The sequence below is a fragment of the Sinocyclocheilus anshuiensis genome, unplaced genomic scaffold, assembly GCF_001515605.1.
Source record: "Sinocyclocheilus anshuiensis isolate Anshui unplaced genomic scaffold, SAMN03320099.WGS_v1.1 scaffold117, whole genome shotgun sequence".
Lineage (NCBI taxonomy): Eukaryota > Metazoa > Chordata > Actinopteri > Cypriniformes > Cyprinidae > Sinocyclocheilus > Sinocyclocheilus anshuiensis.
The window spans coordinates 885,802-907,674 of record NW_015536624.1 but is presented as its reverse complement, the minus strand read 5'-3'; the positions used below and the strand labels follow the sequence as shown (position 1 = coordinate 907,674).

Here is a 21,873-nt window from a genome sequence, read left to right as displayed (position 1 = left end):
CTTATGAATTCCTCAATTTCCGGTAGAATAGAGCTGGAGATTCCTCATATCCTCAAGGAGAGCTCAAAGAAGAGAAGACATGCAAAGGACAGGACAGCTGTAGAAAACGGGGGAAATTAGTATCTATCTATCTATCTATCTATCTATCTATCTATCTATCTAATTAGCCCATAATAGACCCTAATCAGGTTATACCATTTTTAATTTAACGCGAATGAAAACGAGGCTGTGAGGGACAGACTTGCAATTTCTGTTGTATAAAGATCCTCAGTCAAAAAAAAAAAATGTCTAGGCTATAGCGTTTTTGTCTGAATTTTTTTCTCAGAAAGACGTTTCGTCTGCTGAACAACAGTAGGCTACACTGTACTTCAGTCCATCACAGCCTCGTTTTCATTCCTGTCAAAAACATAATAAGGTCTAAGTAATTTAGTGTAACTTCTGGTTATTCACATTTAATACCCGCCATAAAGTAGGCATATTTACTAAGAATGCCCATTCATCGCCCTCCTCTACCTCTCAAACTTTCCACCCAATCAGGCTGTGCTGTAGTATTTCATCGACCCGTGTTGCTATATTGGTCAGAGTCACTGAAGCGAGCTCAAGTCCCCATCTGTGTAGCTTAGACCATTATCCTCTTAACTCCGAGTGTCTCTGCCTTCTCTCCTCACCGCTTCGCTCAAAAACGCTCTCAAATAAGAAGAAACTTTAAGTCTGGGGCTGATTCGCGGACTTTGGACAGCTGCTGTGGCGCTCCGTGGATGCTGAAGTTCTCCAGAGTTGATCGCGGGTGTCTGGGCTCCTGTGGGGCCGCGCATGAGGAGCGTGTCTGATCTGCAGCACACAGTAATCGCATCAGACCGGCTTCACCGTGCATACAAAGACCTGCAACAGTCTGGATCGAAAAAACGCCGTTTTTTGTTCTTAAGGAGTTTAAAATGAGGAAGAACTGCATTTGAAACTCAGATCGGGATCTCAGAAGCATAAAGGATTGAAAATGCGCCTCCAGGAGAGAGTGATGGTGCTTCTTGCAGTGGTGTGGATGTGTAATTTCGCTCTTTGCGCAAGAAAGTCTAGTGCACGCAAGTCAGGTGAGCGTCATTTCAATTGCTCATCTTCTTTTGTTAAAATGTAGTCGTCTTTTTTTAATGCTGATTATTTGGGAATGCATACAGTGACCTCGACAAACTAGACACACGTGAGCATGTCTGAATGTCATTGCATTATATGCAAAATAGCAAACTGAGTAACATTTTTATTTTTTCATCTTGTGTTTTAATCAGCTGGTGTTTGGTGATTTTTGGGTGATGCATAAAGTCATTTCTCCCTGACTTCACATTTTTTAACTGTTTAGCTTTATCATGCAAGCATGCTCCAGGAGAGAGTGATGGTGCTTCTTGCAGTGGTGTGGATGTGTAATTTCGCTCTTTGCGCAAGAAAGTCTAGTGCACGCAAGTCAGGTGAGCGTCATTTCAATTGCTCATCTTCTTTTGTTAAAATGTAGTCGTCTTTTTTTAATGCTGATTATTTGGGAATGCATACAGTGACCTCGACAAACTAGACACACGTGAGCATGTCTGAATGTCATTGCATTATATGCAAAATAGCAAACTGAGTAACATTTTTATTTTTTCATCTTGTGTTTTAATCAGCTGGTGTTTGGTGATTTTTGGGTGATGCATAAAGTCATTTCTCCCTGACTTCACATTTTTTAACTGTTTAGCTTTATCATGCAAGCATGCTTTTTTTTTTGTAGCATGTTATCCAGCTTTAAAATCAATGATATTTATGTTTTTTTTTTTAACCTAATGTAATGACATTCACACATTGTTAAGCATGCATTTGGTTTCTAAATACTTTCTGGAGCCTCTCTATGTGCCATAATCCACTTGATGCATGCAGGATGAATTTTCAGGCTATTCCGATGGATGGATGTACAGGTGATTTGTCACAGAGACATCTGGGGTCGCAGTAATACGGCAGGGTCAGCGCTGTATGGCACGTCCATATACCCTCTGGACGATCTCATGCCCAATGCCCATGGCCAACAATTTAGAGTAATGAAAACCATCAGTCATTTCAGATAAACAAGCACTCTGATAACTGACACTTCAGATGAAATGCTGCAAATTGGTGCTTGTCCCTCTGGTACCCTTGGGTATATGGGAATACTTAACCTTAATGCGCTTTTTAGTGGTATAGCCAAGGAACTGGGAGCGAGATTTACTTCGGTGGTCTTGATTTATTGAAAGACTAACAAATTCAAGCATATAGATGTTACATATACACTTGAATCTGTTAGTATAGACAGGGTTGGGCCAGATCTTGAGGTTACTGCCCAACCTCTTTCTTTCATGAAAGTGGAAGGACTGAAAGTGCAGAAATGGTTCTTGCTGGACTATTTGAAGTTGGTCTGGGTAAATGTAATTTCCTTAAGTCTGATTGCATCATCTGTTGGAAAAGATATTTGCCTGGAGCCGTTTCACTTTAGTTTGTATTGACTCAGAGTTGTTAATGAAAATTAGACATTTTTGGTCTGAAGTCTCTTTTAAAAGTTTTCTTACTGTCACACACACTTAAACATCAATTCCAATTTTGTTACTCAGTTTTCTGTTGCCTAAAAATCCATACTTTAATTATATCTACATCTTTCTGGGTTGCTCTCAAATTAAAGATGCTGTTAAATCAAATCTGGTGTATTGTGGCTTTAGTTTGTGTCTGTTAGCTTTGGGTCCATCTATATGCTTGTGTGCTGCTCAAAGTTGACAAAACAATATATATATATTAAAAAAAGAATATCTCTCTCCATAGTAGGAGCTGCTTCTGGCTAGCAATTGGAAGCTGTAATTCATGGGCTGTTCAGAAAATGCAGTAAATATGTATTGTGCACACTGTTTAAATTTTCTAGTATGCATACAGTAAAATATTAAGAGAGCTACTGCATTTTCCAAAATGTGTTGCAACAAAGTATGTTGCATGAAATACAGAGTCAGTGCAATGCTTTCGACTTTCCATGTTGGTCTGTCACATTTGTTAGGACTCTGTGTATTTGAGATCATTATTTCACATTCATTTATTGCTGTATTTGACTTATAGTGCAGCCTGTTTTGATTTTTGTGCTCAACAACACATGCTTTGTTTGCATGTTTTCAAATTAGTTTCAGTTCAGATTGGTTTGTTGGTTTATTTTCAGAAGGCATCATTTTAATTGCGCCACTAAAACGCCTGCAACTCGCAAGATCACATGGAACGTACATCATCAAAGAGTGTATTAGTCATATTCAGTCAAATTACTTGATATCTCTAATGACTATACAAACCTTTAAAGTAAATGTTTTGATGTGTGTTTATTTTGAGAGAAAGCAAATGATCTGAAAGGAGAGAGAGAGAGGTGTGTTTGGAATAAATCCATCTTTAATGCAAGCTTTGTGAATGTGTCAGGATGAGATGATGATGATGGGCTAACGGAATGGAAACCGTAGATGCAATATTCCTATATCTGTGTTGGTAGATGAAGCCAAAATAAGAGCAAGTTTTGTCTTTGAACTTGCAGTAGCAGTGGCTGCATGTTTCACTGGCCATCAGGAAAGATGATCGTGCTGTTGTCTTCCTGTGACGAGAGCTGCAGCGACATTCACACACACTGAACTGTCCATCAGCGCTGTAGGCATCAACTTTTCACTCTGAGAGAGAGATTTTAGGAATGATCTTGTCCACACGCATCATCTGAAATGCATCTAAAATCAGTCTGGTTTTCTTTAGATGTTTCTTTATTTTGTTCTTTCATGACCTTTCAAATAGGAATAGTTCATCCAAAAATGAAAATAAGCTGAAAATGTATTCAACCTCAGGCCGTAGATGTAGATGAGTTTGTTTCTTCATCAGATTTGGAAAAATGTAGCATTACATCACTTGATCCTTTGCAGTGAATGGGTGCCGTCAGAATGAGAGGCCAAACAGCTGATAAAAACATCACAATAATCCACAAGTAATCCACACCACTCCAGTCTATCAATTAACGTCGCATAAAGCGAAAAGCTACACATTTGTAAGAAACAAATCCATCCTTAATACATTTTAACTTCAGACCGCCACATTCTGGCTAAATGTGACCCTGGACCACAAAACTAGTCATAAGGGTAAATTTTCCCAAATTGAGATTTATACATCATCTGAAAGCTGCATAAATAAGCTTTCAATTGATGTATGGTTTGTTAGGATAGGACAATATTTGGCTGAGATACAACTATTTGAAATCTGGAATCTGAGGGTGCAAAAACATCAAAATATTGAGAAAATCGCCTTTAAAGTTGTCCAAATGAAGTTCTTAGCAATGCATATTACTAATCAAAAATTACGTTTTGATATATTTACAGTAGGAAATTTACAAAATATCTTTATGGAACATGAAGAAAAATCAATAATTTTGACCCGTACAATGTATTTTTGGCTATTGCTACAAATATACCCCAGCGACTTAAGGCTGCTTTTGTGCTCCAGGGTCACAAATAATCATAATCCATAATAAAGCTTCCTCCAGTGAAAGTCCATCGGTCATTAAAATCCACCTACATACTTGTTTAGAACTATTTTGGACTGTTTATAAATGGAGCTTGATCTGTGCATATTTCTCTCCTTATTCAGACCAGATGCCTTTTAATTGGAAGAAGCAAAATTATTGATAGAGGGTTTTCACAGTGCCATATAAGAACCATTTTAGGTTCAAAAAACATTTTTTTTTCCTTAGTGTGAAGAACATTTTAATATTCTAAAGAAACTTTTTACACTCTTTTTGTCCAATAGAAAGGTTCTATGGATGTTAAAGATTCTTCATGAAATCATAGATTCCAAGAAAGCACCTTTGTTCCTAAGAGTTTACTGTACATAAACAAATGAATGCTAAAATGTTGATTTTGTTTCCTGTTGTTGCTGTCAGAGAGGTTAAGTCCACCGCTGGACATTCAGCTGGAGACGGTGAACTGCACTGCATTCAGTGTCCGGTGGAAAATGCCCCGTAGACACGTCAGCACTATCACTGGCTACAAGGTACAAATCCTGCCATCTTTTTAAATCATAAAATTGTGCTTTAACTGTTAAAAAAAAAAAATCGGTGCCTCTCTGCTAATTGCATAACATATTGATTGTTTGATTCAATTCAATTCAAGTTTATTTGTATAGCGCTTTTTACGATACAAATCGTTGCAAAGCAACTTTACAGAAAATTAAGTTTCTACAATATTTAGTCTGATTCCCAGTGTTTATCATATGACAGTGATAACTAAATAACAGAGACACTGCTGCTCACTTATTTAGTCAGAAAAACCATTTTTTCCACCAAAATGGGTCCGTTATTAGTGTTAATCTTATATCATTGAGATACTATTACAGTTTTTATAAATTTTTTCAATTTTTCGATTTTATTTGAAAAATGTCTGTATAATTTTTATGATTTTTTATTTCAGTCTTAGTTATTTTAGTCAAATACTTTATCAAGTATTTTATATAAATAAATAAATAAATAAATAAATATATATATTTAATTTCAGTTAACTTTTATTTCATTTCAAGTAATGATTTTTTTTCTTTTTATGATTTTAGTTTTAGTTAACTATAATAATCCAGGGATGGTTCTTGAGTAAACAACTTTGTGAAGGCAGGACTATAGCCACCATATTGAGTGTTATGGTTTTGATATTTATATGAGTTCACCATCAGGTCCAGTCATACTGAAGTTCCATTCGTTGCCACTAGTGGTGCAGAAATGGCACACTTCTCCTTTAATTACAGACAGAAGTGTTTACTAATTGACCTACTGTACATGTGTGAAGAAGTGAAGTGCTTTGGGGTTTCCCTCTTTATCCTATTTGTATTCATCCTATTCATCTGTGGTTGCTTGTTAGGTTACTAAGAATCTCTGTGTTAACATGTTAATGCTGTTATGGTTGCTTATGGGATAAAATCCATCAGGTATCTGTCTGTTGCCAGATTGTAATTACAAGGCTCTCTTATTTTTGCTCAGATTTCCACACTAGTGCTGTATAGATGTAACTGCAGGAATGATTTGACAATGATGGGCCATTCTACATGGTGTTCATGTAAATATTTATTTATTTTATTGACCAGGTGTTTTACACGGAGATGAGGAATAATCGTCCGACTAGCAGTGCTGTTGCCCTGGAAGTCCCACTGAGTTTGGAAATGCTCACAACTGTATGTCCCATCGCTTTAAGATTATTATTGTTATTAGTATTATTATTAATAATAATAATAAATTGTTGTATAATATAAATGTGTGTGTTAGTATGTATATGCATAAATAATAATAAATAATACATAGAATAATATACTATGAATTGTCAGAGTACAGTGATTGCGAGGCTTCAGTGTAACTTTACCACAGCTGAAATTAACAATTCGACTTCAGCAGAAATTTTGTTTAATCTTACAGGGACAGTTTGACGGCCAAGCCAGCTTTGTGAGTGGATGTTCAGTATCTGTTTCTCTGTTAATGCCATATGGTGCTGTCTTGCATGCTAAGCTGTTCCCGTGTGTCTGTTAGGATGTGGTGATCGGGAACCTGAAGGTGGCCACGCAGTACCGTGTCAGTGTGGGGGCATACGGCTGGGCAGGGGAGGGCCGACCCAGCATGCCCCGGGACATCAGCACTGGCTCTCTTGGTGAGCAGACAAACCCCAAAACATGCATTTTGATCAGCATTACTGTGCATTTAGCTCATCCGGTTTCTTAAGTAACAGAAATAATCAATGTACAGGAAATTGTTCTCTTATTTTGTAGAAAAGTGCATGCCTCCTGCACCTCCGACCCAGCCTAAAGTGGTCCCAGTGTCAGACACAGAACTGGCGTTGTCATGGCAGCATGGAGAGAGTGAAGGAAGTGCACCTGTGCTATACTTCCTTGTGGCGTATATCAGGTAATTGATCAAATATAGATAGATAGATAGATAGATACAGAAAGAAAGATCAAGATTTAAAAATTGCTTTTCCATGTGAGAAACATTTTCAGTCGACTTCAGGGACAAAGTCACATTGTCTTAATCTTCATTCATTTACTTTCAAAGAATGAGTTTTCTGCAAGTTTTTCAGTGCATTTGTTGGCTTTGACTGATGTTTCTGCGTGTGATCTTTACCCTGTCGGGCCATGTATGTCCGCATGACTCATGAAACTAATGCATTTCTGTGGTAGTTACTGTTCTAGAACACAACTAACCCATTCAGACCAGTTCAGCACACAGTCTGCATGGGCACACACATCAAACTACTGAGCCACATCACACAACCGTCTGAATTCTTGGAAAATGACTGATGATTGCTATTCCTCTTTCTTTATTATTACATTTGAAAATAATAGTAAAATCATGAAAACTATATGAAATTATAAAAATGGTTGCTTCATCTAGATTCCATCTTCATGAAGTGCAACTTGTTATCCTTTTAAAACCATTATATCCATATATTGAATGCAAAGCATGTTTTCTTCTTGTTATTACATTAAATTAAATTATTAGCTTTGTAAAGAAATTCATAAATCAGTTGACATGATTCCTATTTATTTATAATTATTTGTATTTATCATATTAACATAAATCTTTAGATCTAATGGTCTTTCTCAAGGCCAGTTAGCTGATTAATTACAATTGATTAATTGATTACATAATTAATTGCACAAAAATTAATATATGAACATTTATATATTCAATAAAAAACAAATATATAAAAATAATCAATATTGTATAGTAGTCTTATGCCCGGTTCAGACTGAACGATTTTAGCCCGATTTTGCCACGATTTGCTTGACGTAGGGTGTCGTGGGGATTCGTAAACGACAACGGGTGTCTGGACGCAAGATTCCATGTTTCAGCTCGTGTAGTGCAGACGGCACACGATTAATGGTCGGGAAGCAACGTGTAGTCTGACATGTTTCTTGTCCACGACACCACAAAATTTTAGGAGTCGAAATCGTGTAATCTGACACAGTGGCTATCGTGACCGACAAAAATATCGTGTAGTCTGAATTTCTTGTCATTGAACAGAAGCTTTTCACTGACCTAAAGTGCACAGCTCAGTTCTTATACTTAACTGTAATTAAAACTAAAATCATACAAAAAATGTTACTTGATATAAAATAAATGTTAACTGAACTCAAATAAAATATACAATAATTTTCAAAAACTATTTCAGCTATAGTTGTCAAGGCAACATTTCTCAATTTCGTTACTAATACTAATACAATTTCACTAATACTAATAAATAAAAATGTTTAAATTAAACCCAAAGACTAAAGAGAATGACAAAAAAAAAACGAACAAAGTTTCTAAAACTGTAACTAAAATTAAAGTGAAAACAGAAAATAGAAAGCTAAAATAAAATAACTAAGAAATAAAAAGAATAAATTCACTGAAGTGTGTCCAGACATTTGACTGGTATCCTGCTGTACATTTGTGTTAAGTATATGTGCATTTGGGTGTGAAATTAGCATGTTTGTAATCCTCATGGATAATTATGCAACATGATTGTCAGACTGTGTCCTCCAGCAGACTAGACTCACTCCCCCCAGAGACCGTCTGCTGCTCAGATTAACAACCTTTCACATAATCGCCGCAATTTAGCCTCTCTTTAACATGAACAACACAGAACTGCAGATGTGTTTAATGGCACTATCAATTCTTTCTCAGTCTTCAGTGCATTTGCTGCTTGCAAACTAGAATGTTTTCATTTTGACATATGGAGTTTTGATTATTAGTGGTGTTTAATACACTCTTAAAAATAAAGGTGCTTAAAAGGTTCTTCACAGCGATGCCATAGAAGAACCATTTGTGACCCTGGACCACAAAATAAGTCATAAGGGTAAATTTTAAAGAAAATGAGATTTATACATCATCTGAAAGCTGAATAAATAAGCTTTCCATCGATGTATGGTTTGATAGGACAATATTTGGCTGAGATACAACTATTTGAATATCTGGAATCTGAGGGTGCAAAAAAATCAAAATACTGAAAAAGTCGCCTTTAAAGTTGTCCAAATGAAGTTCTTAGCAATGCATATTACTAATCAAAAATGAAGTTTTGATATATTTACAGTAGGAAATTTGCAAAATATCTTCATGGAACATGATCTTTACTTAATATCCTAATGATTTTGGGCATAAAAGAAAAATTTGTAATTTTGTCCCATACAATGTATTTTTAGCTATTGCTACAAATATACCCCAGCGACTTAAGACTGGTTTTGTGCTCCAGGGTCACATTTTTGGTTCCACAAAGAACCACTCAGTCAAAGGTTCTTTAAAGAACCATCTCTTTCTTACCTTTTAATAATCTGAAGAACCTTCTTTCGCCACAAAGAACCTTTTGTGAAACAGAAAGGTTCTTCGGATGTTAAAGGTTCTTTATTGCACCATTTAGACAAAAAGGTTCTTCTATGGCATCGTGAAGCACCTTTATTTTTAAGAGTGTAAGGCACGCATCACTATTGCTATACTGCTCATACTCAGGTTTAAGGATTTCTAATTAAATGCCTGAATTTGAATTGAGGTTGAAAGCAGGATGCAGAATTTCAATTTGAATTTGAATGCAAAGAAGAAGAATAGAAATGAATTTTCAAAGAAATATTCACATTTTAAAGATATTCAAAGAAATTATATGAATGTAATGTGTGAAGTGCCACCTGTAGAAATTTGCATGTATATATTTCATCATATTTGTCAACTTAACTTTTGTCAACCAGAGGACCAGCGTGCTATTTTATTATTATTTACATTATTTCATAGCTTTCATTTTTACATTTTCAGTTTCCATTTTAATTTTAGTTTTATTTTAGTTTTGTGTTTGGGATTTAGTTATTTTTATTATTATATCTGTTAAGTTTCTAAATAAATAAATAATAGTTAGTTGCCAAGGCAACATTTCTCATTGTTAAGTTTTTAAGTGTAATATTTTTTTTTTTAAATATTTATATATTTTTTTATTTCAGCTTTACTTCAATTGAGGATTTAAATCTGCCCTGTCATTTTTAAATTTAATTTTAGATTGTTTTAGTCATTTTGTTTGTCATTTTATTATTGCTATTTTTTATATTTCTATTTAGTTTCTCAATAAATAAATAATAAAAAAATATTATATCTTTTTTTCAGTTTTAGTTGTAGTTATTTTACTATTTCAACTTTAACTTAAAAAAAATGTTGCCTTGGCAACAAACTGAAATAAAATTTAGTTGCTAATGTAACTTTTCTCATTTTCGTATAAGTTTTAGAGTGTAAGATTTTCATTCGATGTTTTATTTTATTTTAATTCAACTTTATTTCAATCAAGTTGAGGATTTAAATCCTGCCTAACCACATTGTCACCTGCCTAACATAAAACCTGCAAAAAGTTCCATGAATTTGTTGTGAGGGCGAGACCTAAAGTCATAATTATAAACTTGGGCTGGACCCTAGCATAATCATTGCAAATTTTTCTTCATATTTTCTTAAAAAAAAAAAAAAAAATCTAGTAGAGTTTTAGTGTTACAAGTGTGTGTGTGTGTGTGTGTGTTGCAGACCGGAGATGGACACTGAGTGGACGCACATCAGAGAGCCAGTAGAGTCGAACTCTATGGTGCTCAAGGGTCTGATTCCTGAGACGGAGTACCAGTTTGTCATCAGAGCTGTGAACGCACACGGGATCAGCCCTCCCAGTGCCATCAACAACCCCGTGCACACTCTTGGTGAGTTACAGTGCGGTCAGGACAGGACCTTATGAGACCCTCAGGTCTGGCTACTGTAAGGTTACTGGTTCACCATTGTGATAAAAGGGTCTAAATGACTATACTTAAGTGTGTGGTTTGCATGGTTTATGTTGTGATCGTTATAGTTTGGATGCTACTCACAGGTTTGTTTGCATGCATGGTGGCTGGAAAGACCAGACTAATTAAATTAAGCATCTTAAAGCCTGTTCATTTTGAGGAAGATGCTCCTCTTTGTCACACAAACACCACAAGGAGAAAGATTACAGCTAGTTACCTTCTCAAACCATCCAGCAGACAGATTAAGAACAAAGACCCCCCAAACAAGAATTTGCTGCTTAAGTTTTGTTGGTCTAGACATCCAACCAGTTGGATCCACTCAAAAACAACTGGATTTAGACAACCACTGACCACCTCATGTGTTACTTTTAGGTACAAAATTAAATTTGGGTCAGTTCTGAAATGTAAAAGTGCATTAAAACAAAGAGTAATCGCAACATTTGTTACAATTTAGTCCCTGTTTTGGGAACTGAATTGAGCATGTCATTTAAATTCTAATGTAATACCTGAATTTGAATTGAGGTAGAAAACAGAATGCAGAATTAAAATTTGAAATCAAATGTAAAGAAGAATTGAAATGCATTTCCAAAAGAAACACAAATTTCAAAAATATTCAGAAATATAGAAATTTACATTTAGTTGGTATATTTCATATAAAAAAAAGCTTTTGTTGACCAAGGTGCAATAGTGTTATTTTAGTATTATTTATACACTTTTATAGCATTTATTAATATTTAAAATTAGCTTTTATTTTCATATTTTTGGTTTTCATTTTAATTTGAGTAATTTAGTTTGTACTCATTTTGAATATTTCTATATAGCATTAATTTATTTTTTATTTCAGTATTAGATTTAGTAATTTTAGTACTTATTTTATTTCAGATAGTTGCAAAGGTAATATTTCTAAGTTTTGTTTTTAAAGTATTTATTTATTATTTATTTATTTATTTAAAGTTATTTTATTTTATCTCAGCTTTTATTTCGATTCATGAAAATTAAGTTTTAGTTTATTAACAACGCTTGGGTTACTCTGGTCATTCCAATTCAGTTCACCTCTTCCTGTACACACAGACCCAATTTCTTAAAAAAAACAACTGTGTGCAGTCGGAATCTATGTTTCTAGTATGTTTTTGAAATCTAAAATCAGGTGTGTTTTGTGCTTGAAATAATGATGATTTTTTTCCTGCTTACTTACTGTACTTGGTATGAGGTCAAATGACTGAAATATACACTGCTTTATTTAAAAAAAAAAACAGGTTCAGCAGATATAGGCAGTGGAGACTATGACGTCTACATCTCAAACTCTGACAGTAAAGATGAGGACGGCTTTGAAATCGATGACTCAGATTATGACGTCTTCATTGAGGAGGTGAGCCATCTTTTATGTTGTTAAAGAAACCTAAAATTAAAAATGCAAAAGTCACGGAAAAAAGAGAGAACTTGAATTTTTTTTTTTACAAAGAATGTGTTGTTATTTAATCTTTCTGGCTTTCATCTGTACATTTCTTGCAGATAAAGTCGTTAACTAGCAGTAAGAAAAGTGGCAGACAGTCTCAGCTCCGCACCCGCGTCGGGACTCCCAGAAACGGAAATGTTATTTATAGGATGCGTACATCTGTTTCCCAAAATATCAGCTTCACTCCAACAGCAGCGGCAGCATGGACCACACCAACAACTCCTGTAACCACAACAACGCTCACTAGCTCCGCCTCCAGGACAACCACCACACCTGTTATACTGACAGGCTCCGCCCCCACCACGCCTTCTCCCAGTCCGTCAATGACGCCGTGGAAAGGGCAAAGACCCCGGGTCTATGATGTACCATGTGACGAGACGGTCTGCCCCCCCGACAGCTTCTGCATCAATGATTACGACACTGGAGGTTCTCGATGTCACTGCAACCTCGGTCGCCAGGGAGACTTCTGCTCAGAAGGTGAGTTTGTTTACAATGAGAGTCAATATTCTGAATGACGTAAATCAGTACATACTGTATTTGATGTTTAATATTAACTGCCAGCCAAAAGTTTGGAGCAATTAAGATTTTTAAAATGTTTTTTAGATAATCGCTTCTGCTCACCAAGGCTCCATTTGATCAAAAATACAGTAAAAACAGTAATATTGTGGAATATTATTGTAATTTAAAATAATTGTTTTCTATTTTTTAAAATGTAATTTATTCCTGTGATGAATTTTCAGCATCATTACTCCAGTCTTCAGTGTCACATGATCCTTCAGAAATCATTCTAATATGCTGATTTACTGCTCAATAATTATGAGTTATTTTGTGCTCAATTACTGATTACTGATTCTTGTTATCAATGTAGAAAGCAGTTCTTTCGTATTCTATGAATAGCATTTATTGAAATATAATTTTTTTATGTCATGTCATAAATATATTTACTGTCATTTTTTAAACCAATTTACTGCATCCATGCCAAATAAAATTATTGTCTATTTTTTTTAAAATCATACTTACCCTATACTTTTGAATGGAAGTGTACACAACTGTTTTCACTATTCATTATGATCATGTGACACTGAAGACTGGAGTAATGATGCTACAAATTCAGCTTTGCATCACAGGAATAAATTGCATTCAAATTGAAAACAGTTATTTTAAATTACAATAATATTTTACAATATTACTGTATTTTTACTGTATTTTCTGATCAAATAAATACAGCCTTGGTGAGAATAACAGACTTCAAAAACATTAAAAGAATGTAATTATTCCACACGTTTGGCCGGCATATTATAGTTATGTTCGATTACGCAACACAAACATTTTACATGTTGCTAACTTCTACCAGACTCAAAGTGAAAGTTCACCAAAAATGAAATTGTCAATATTGATTCACCCGCACCTTGTTCGAAATCTGTTTCATTTTTGAGTGAACTATCCCTTTGAATGATGCCACTGAATTAGACCACGCCCTTTCACCAAAGCCCCACCCACTAAAACATGCAAAATGAACATGCAGAGACGTTCTAATAGGCTGGTTTGTGGACTGACTTAAAAAAAGTGTGAACTCTTACTCTTTTCTGCTGTTTTTAGACGATCTAAGGTGGTCAGCGAGACAGATGTGGTAACCTATGACACCTTTTTTCTGAAACCTAGTATATTTTATATGTGGTATTTAAAAAAAATAAGATAAATAATCATTTAGAACGAATCATTGATAGGCTATTTCGTCTCTTTTCTTAGTATACATGATACAACCAGATGTTTTTTGAAGTTTAGTTCAATTCAATAAGATCTAAAACCTTTCAAATCTACTAAACTCTTCTGGATCTCAGTCTCTCTCTCAGATGGGTGAAGAATTTGTGTCTCTTTTCCTTTTTCATTTCATTTCTTCCTCCATCTCTCTCTCATGTCTTCTCTGAGGTCTCTTGGGAGTGTGTAATCTTTGAGTGTGGAGGTTTTCATGTGCTGTTGTCTATTCCCCTGGCATTCCTCACTATGTCTAACCTTTTCAGAGCGAGTACAATAACATTCTAAATCAAGTTGACTCCACAGACAAGATATCGCTTTATTGTTCTAAGTCTCTCACAGTATTGCATATCAGTTTCAATATTTTTAAATGCAATATATGTTGTGCTGAAAATTGCAATTGCATGAAATCTCACTATTCTAGTATCTAGTATTCAAAACTCATTCTGAGTGTCAAAACGTCAGCTTGGGTAATGGCCAAATAATATACATGTATGTTATATATTCTTTCATATAGCCTTTAGGCCCCAAATGTTTTCCATTGGTTCCAAACTTACCTGATCCTAAAGTAAACTATGCTGAATTATTATATACTATCTGTTTCCACTATAAACAGATATTTCCACTTCAGATTTGTTTGAATATTTCTATCTGGCAAAATGTAGTATTTACTATTTCAAATAAATGCTGTTCTTTTGAATTTTCTGTTCATCAAAGAATCCTGGAAAAATGTAGCATGGTTTCCACAAAAGCATTTTTCAACATTTCTACTAATAATAAGAAATGTTTCTAGAGCAGCAAGAATGATTTCTGAAGGATCATGTGACACTGACGACTAGATTGATGATGCTTTGCATGACAGGAATAAATTACATTTTAAAATGTATTACAATAGAAAACATTTGAAGAGTTTGTTTGCAAAAACAGATAACTCTAGTACCTAGTATTTTTTAGTAATTTTTTTACCTAATCAAAATAACCCAACTGCAGTTTAAATGAGATTAATTGGAATGCACAATGAAAAAAACATGATTTTTGAAAACTTCAAGAGTTATCTGTTTTTGCAAATGAACTCTTCATTTATTTTGAATTATTTCCCAATATTACTGTATTTTTAATCAAATAAATGCAGCCTTGGTGAGCAGAAGAGACTTCTTTCAAAAACATTTAATCCTACCAACCCCAAATCTTTGTCATAAACATGGACTAAAAGTCACAAAACTTTCATTTGGATTAAATTAGGGTTTGGGCTAAGGGTCATGTGGATGTGGCTGTACACCAACATGGCAGTGATGAACTATGGGATTTGTGCCCAAGAGATGAAACGCTCCGTAATCGCAGCGCTGTTATACTGACAGGCTCCGCCCCCACCACGCCTTCTCCCAGTCCGTCAATGACGCCGTGGAAAGGGCAAAGACCCCGGGTCTATGATGTACCATGTGACGAGACGGTCTGCCCCCCCGACAGCTTCTGCATCAATGATTACGACACTGGAGGTTCTCGATGTCACTGCAACCTCGGTCGCCAGGGAGACTTCTGCTCAGAAGGTGAGTTTGTTTACAATGAGAGTCAATATTCTGAATGACGTAAATCAGTACATACTGTATTTGATGTTTAATATTAACTGCCAGCCAAAAGTTTGGAGCAATTAAGATTTTTAAAATGTTTTTTAGATAATCGCTTCTGCTCACCAAGGCTCCATTTGATCAAAAATACAGTAAAAACAGTAATATTGTGGAATATTATTGTAATTTAAAATAATTGTTTTCTATTTTTTAAAATGTAATTTATTCCTGTGATGAATTTTCAGCATCATTACTCCAGTCTTCAGTGTCACATGATCCTTCAGAAATCATTCTAATATGCTGATTTACTGCTCAATAATTATGAGTTATTTTGTGCTCAATTACTGATTACTGATTCTTGTTATCAATGTAGAAAGCAGTTCTTTCGTATTCTATGAATAGCATTTATTGAAATATAATTTTTTTATGTCATGTCATAAATATATTTACTGTCATTTTTTAAACCAATTTACTGCATCCATGCCAAATAAAATTATTGTCTATTTTTTTTAAAATCATACTTACCCTATACTTTTGAATGGAAGTGTACACAACTGTTTTCACTATTCATTATGATCATGTGACACTGAAGACTGGAGTAATGATGCTACAAATTCAGCTTTGCATCACAGGAATAAATTGCATTCAAATTGAAAACAGTTATTTTAAATTACAATAATATTTTACAATATTACTGTATTTTTACTGTATTTTCTGATCAAATAAATACAGCCTTGGTGAGAATAACAGACTTCAAAAACATTAAAAGAATGTAATTATTCCACACGTTTGGCCGGCATATTATAGTTATGTTCGATTACGCAACACAAACATTTTACATGTTGCTAACTTCTACCAGACTCAAAGTGAAAGTTCACCAAAAATGAAATTGTCAATATTGATTCACCCGCACCTTGTTCGAAATCTGTTTCATTTTTGAGTGAACTATCCCTTTGAATGATGCCACTGAATTAGACCACGCCCTTTCACCAAAGCCCCACCCACTAAAACATGCAAAATGAACATGCAGAGACGTTCTAATAGGCTGGTTTGTGGACTGACTTAAAAAAAGTGTGAACTCTTACTCTTTTCTGCTGTTTTTAGACGATCTAAGGTGGTCAGCGAGACAGATGTGGTAACCTATGACACCTTTTTTCTGAAACCTAGTATATTTTATATGTGGTATTTAAAAAAAATAAGATAAATAATCATTTAGAACGAATCATTGATAGGCTATTTCGTCTCTTTTCTTAGTATACATGATACAACCAGATGTTTTTTGAAGTTTAGTTCAATTCAATAAGATCTAAAACCTTTCAAATCTACTAAACTCTTCTGGATCTCAGTCTCTCTCTCAGATGGGTGAAGAATTTGTGTCTCTTTTCCTTTTTCATTTCATTTCTTCCTCCATCTCTCTCTCATGTCTTCTCTGAGGTCTCTTGGGAGTGTGTAATCTTTGAGTGTGGAGGTTTTCATGTGCTGTTGTCTATTCCCCTGGCATTCCTCACTATGTCTAACCTTTTCAGAGCGAGTACAATAACATTCTAAATCAAGTTGACTCCACAGACAAGATATCGCTTTATTGTTCTAAGTCTCTCACAGTATTGCATATCAGTTTCAATATTTTTAAATGCAATATATGTTGTGCTGAAAATTGCAATTGCATGAAATCTCACTATTCTAGTATCTAGTATTCAAAACTCATTCTGAGTGTCAAAACGTCAGCTTGGGTAATGGCCAAATAATATACATGTATGTTATATATTCTTTCATATAGCCTTTAGGCCCCAAATGTTTTCCATTGGTTCCAAACTTACCTGATCCTAAAGTAAACTATGCTGAATTATTATATACTATCTGTTTCCACTATAAACAGATATTTCCACTTCAGATTTGTTTGAATATTTCTATCTGGCAAAATGTAGTATTTACTATTTCAAATAAATGCTGTTCTTTTGAATTTTCTGTTCATCAAAGAATCCTGGAAAAATGTAGCATGGTTTCCACAAAAGCATTTTTCAACATTTCTACTAATAATAAGAAATGTTTCTAGAGCAGCAAGAATGATTTCTGAAGGATCATGTGACACTGACGACTAGATTGATGATGCTTTGCATGACAGGAATAAATTACATTTTAAAATGTATTACAATAGAAAACATTTGAAGAGTTTGTTTGCAAAAACAGATAACTCTAGTACCTAGTATTTTTTAGTAATTTTTTTACCTAATCAAAATAACCCAACTGCAGTTTAAATGAGATTAATTGGAATGCACAATGAAAAAAACATGATTTTTGAAAACTTCAAGAGTTATCTGTTTTTGCAAATGAACTCTTCATTTATTTTGAATTATTTCCCAATATTACTGTATTTTTAATCAAATAAATGCAGCCTTGGTGAGCAGAAGAGACTTCTTTCAAAAACATTTAATCCTACCAACCCCAAATCTTTGTCATAAACATGGACTAAAAGTCACAAAACTTTCATTTGGATTAAATTAGGGTTTGGGCTAAGGGTCATGTGGATGTGGCTGTACACCAACATGGCAGTGATGAACTATGGGATTTGTGCCCAAGAGATGAAACGCTCCGTAATCGCAGCGCTGTCACAGAAGACGATGACGGGCCAGAAAGCTTGTCCAAACGGACTGAAAGAAATCATTTTCTATGACCTTCAGTCATAGTGTTCGGATCTATAGACTCTCGAGACTGAAACACACAGTATACGGAGGGTGTGTGCATGTACAAATCTAAGACTGAAAAAACGAGTGTCACAGGAAGTACTGTAACCGCTTAGCTTTGTGTCTTACAGGTCTGACGGTAAATTTCCCAAAGTTCTATGGCTACTCCCACATGACGTTTGAACCTCTTAAAAACTCTTACCAGAGCTTCCAGATCAGCCTGGAGTTTAAGGTAATCACATATACAGGCAGACTTTGATGCGTTTGAGAGGTTTTTGAGATCAGACGCTTATGAATGACTGCTTTGACCTCTCAGGCAGAGGTTGAGGATGGATTGCTGTTGTATTGTGGAGAGAATGAACATGGTAGAGGAGATTTCACCTCCCTGGCCCTCGTACGGGGAAAACTACACTACAGGTATCTCCGATTTTAAATACAGTTCTTGCAAACGGTTTGATCTCCACAATTTTCTGCTGTCAATTCACCTCATGCTGATTCCAGTCAAGCTGTGTTTTGTAGCTATTTTCACCTCGGCTGTGCTCTATATGTTAAAGTAATGCATACTTAAGATGCAGTTGCATACTGGATTGTGATTTACACACGCACACACACACACACACACACACACACATATATATATATAAAGACCAATATGTATACACATATATGTGTATACAGTGGGTACGGAAAGTATTCAGACCCCCTTAAATTTTTCACTCTTTGTTATATTGCAGCCATTTGCTAAAATCATTTAAGTTAATTTTTTTTCCTCATTAATGTACACACAGCACCCCATATTGACAGAAAAACACAGAATTGTTGACATTTTTGCAGATTTATTAAAAAAGAAAAACTGAAATATCACATGGTCCTAAGTATTCAGACCCTTTGCTGTGACACTCATATATTTAACTCAGGTGCTGTCCATTTCTTCTGATCATCCTTGAGATGGTTCTACACCTTCATTTGAGTCCAGCTGTGTTTGATTATACTGATTGGACTTGATTAGGAAAGCCACACACCTGTCTATATAAGACCTTACAGCTCACAGTGCATGTCAGAGCAAATGAGAATCATGAGGTCAAAGGAACTGCCTGAAGAGCTCAGAGACAAAATTGTGGCAAGGCACAGATCTGGCCAAAGTTACAAAAAAATTTCTGCTGCACTTAAGGTTCCTAAGAGCACAGTGGCCTCCATAATCCTCAAATGGAAGACGTTTGGGACGACCAAAACCCTTCCTAGAGCTGGCCGTCCGACCAAACTGAGCTATCGGGGGAGAAGAACCTTGGTGAGAGAGGTAAAGAAGAACACAAAGATCACTGTGGCTGAGCTCCAAAGATGCAGTCGGGAGATGGGAGAAAATTGTAGAAAGTCAACCATCACTGCAGCCCCCCACCAGTCGGGGCTTTAGGGCAGAGTGGCCCGACGGAAGCCTCTCCTCAGTGCAAAACACATGAAAGCCCGCATGGAGTTTACTAAAAAACACCTGAAGGACTCCAAGATAGTGAGAAATAAGATTCTCTGGTCTGATCAGACCAAGATAGAACTTTTTGGCCTTAATTATAAGCGGTATGTGTGGAGAAAACCAGCCACTGCTCATCAAATATAACAAAGAGTGAAAAATTTAAGGGGGTCTGAATACTTTCCGTACCCACTGTATATATATACACATACATACATACATATAAAAAATGTGTGTGTGTGTGTGTGAATGTGTATTTATATGTATATATTTAACCAAAAATGAATACAAAACAAAAATGATTTTGACAAAAAAAAAGACTTAATACTAGACATAATATTTACATAACATTTATACTGTATAATACATAATATTTGCATTGTTGTTTTTTCTTTCTTAGACTATTTACATATTGAATCATGGTCCCCCCCCATTTATATCAATTTATCGATTAGTATTATTTAATCTAAAACTATCATTTTTTTTTTGGCTTCACTGTAATCGCAGGTATTTCCATTTTCACTTATCCTATTGAGAAATATTGATTCATTTCATTTTTTTTTCCTCAATGAAATTTAATTGATTTTGTGATTATTAGTAATTGATCTTGAATTTTATGTGCACAGGTTTAACTGCGGTACGGGTGCAGCTCAGATTGTAAGTGGCAGCTCCATTGTGATTGGACAGTGGCACACGGTCACAATATTTAGAGACGGCATGAATGGCTGGCTGAGATTAGACAATGACACACCGGTGTCAGGCCGTTCTCAGGTACGCATGCTTTCATACACAAAAACAGCACAAATTATAAAAAAATGAAGTCGGGTGTTGTGGCTGGTTTTGTGTCATGTGCTGAACTCACCAATCAGCATACAGGACCGGAACTATCCATTTTATGAAATGCATCTAACAACCTCTTCTCTCTTTTAGGGTCAGTACACTAAAATAACGTTCCGCACGCCTTTGTTTTTGGGCGGAGCTCCGAATGCCTATTGGCTGGTGAGGGCGGTGGGCACCAATCGCGGCTTTCAGGGCTGCATGCAGAGTCTGACTGTCAACAGTAAAGCCATTGACATCCGACCCTGGCCTAAAGGAAATGCACTGAGCGGAGCAGACATTGGTTAGTTTGACATACCCCATAACTATGAGTGTCCAAATACATTTTGTCTTTATTTTGAACAACTTTATCTATTGTTTTATGATTTTCAAATCTTAAAGTCTTTTTGTTTTGTCAAATGTTGTGCTTAAAAGTATTTTTGTTTCAAAGAAATTCTGTCCAGTGGGGGTTCGTCAGTTAATAAAGAGCTGATAATTAAATCATAAATGCCAAATTTAAATAATAAATAATTGCAAAATAAAAGCAGTCAAAATAAAGCACTTACTAAAAAAATGTAATATTTTATTTGTTTGCACGCATGTCATGTGATCATTGACATTAGAGAACTGTGAATTTTGGGTCAGATTTTTATTTTATTAATACTTTTATTCACCGAGGATGATTTAAATTAAACAAAAGTGGCAGTAAATACTTTCAAATGTTCAGAAATTCTTTTTCAAATAAATACTAATAAATTCTGATTCTTGACATGCAAAAAATTATCCAGTATTCAACCTTCAATATTCAAAATTCAAATAACATTTTTTTCTTGAGCAGCAAATCAGCACATTAGAATGATTTCTGAAGGATCATGCGACACTGAAGACTAAAAATTCACCTTTGCATCACATGAATAAATTACATTTTAAAACATTAAAATATAAAACAGTTATTTTCAGTTGTAATAATATTTCACAAGATTCCTGTTTTAACAGTGGTTTTGATCAAATAAATGCAGCCTTGATGAGACAGAATGACAGTACCATGATCTAATGCATTGATATTCAGACATTTTTAAATGTCCACATAGAGTACTTGTTGGTATCACTGTATATGTGTTCAAAGCATCTTCTCTTCTGTGTTTTTCAGGCGAGTGCAGCAGCAGTGTGTGTGAGAAGGTCACCTGTGCTAATGGAGGAATCTGCTTTGCCAACCGTGTGGACGGCTTCATCTGCCTGTGTCCTCTGGGCTATAAGGGCTTCCTCTGTGAGGAGAGTGAGTCACACACGCTGCCGTTTGCTGGCGTTCACACACACACACACACGCACACGCACACGGGC

General features: G+C 35.2%; 1 protein-coding gene across 1 annotated transcript in view; it reads left to right on the top strand.

Annotated features, from left to right (window-relative positions):
- Nucleotides 1-640: 640 nt before the first annotated feature.
- LOC107704151 (pikachurin-like) overlaps nt 641-21,873 on the top strand; it is a 29,272-nt gene continuing 8,039 nt past the window's right edge. Inside the window, exons 1-14 of the mRNA XM_016507016.1 lie at nt 641-1,088; nt 4,934-5,043; nt 6,121-6,207; nt 6,446-6,472; nt 6,557-6,674; nt 6,793-6,928; nt 10,553-10,719; nt 12,054-12,166; nt 12,310-12,730; nt 18,386-18,486; nt 18,571-18,671; nt 20,343-20,487; nt 20,647-20,836; nt 21,683-21,808. Coding sequence (XP_016362502.1) covers nt 995-1,088; nt 4,934-5,043; nt 6,121-6,207; nt 6,446-6,472; nt 6,557-6,674; nt 6,793-6,928; nt 10,553-10,719; nt 12,054-12,166; nt 12,310-12,730; nt 18,386-18,486; nt 18,571-18,671; nt 20,343-20,487; nt 20,647-20,836; nt 21,683-21,808 — 1,936 coding nt within the window. The 5' untranslated portion in view covers nt 641-994. The remainder of the gene's footprint in view (nt 1,089-4,933; nt 5,044-6,120; nt 6,208-6,445; nt 6,473-6,556; nt 6,675-6,792; nt 6,929-10,552; nt 10,720-12,053; nt 12,167-12,309; nt 12,731-18,385; nt 18,487-18,570; nt 18,672-20,342; nt 20,488-20,646; nt 20,837-21,682; nt 21,809-21,873) is intronic.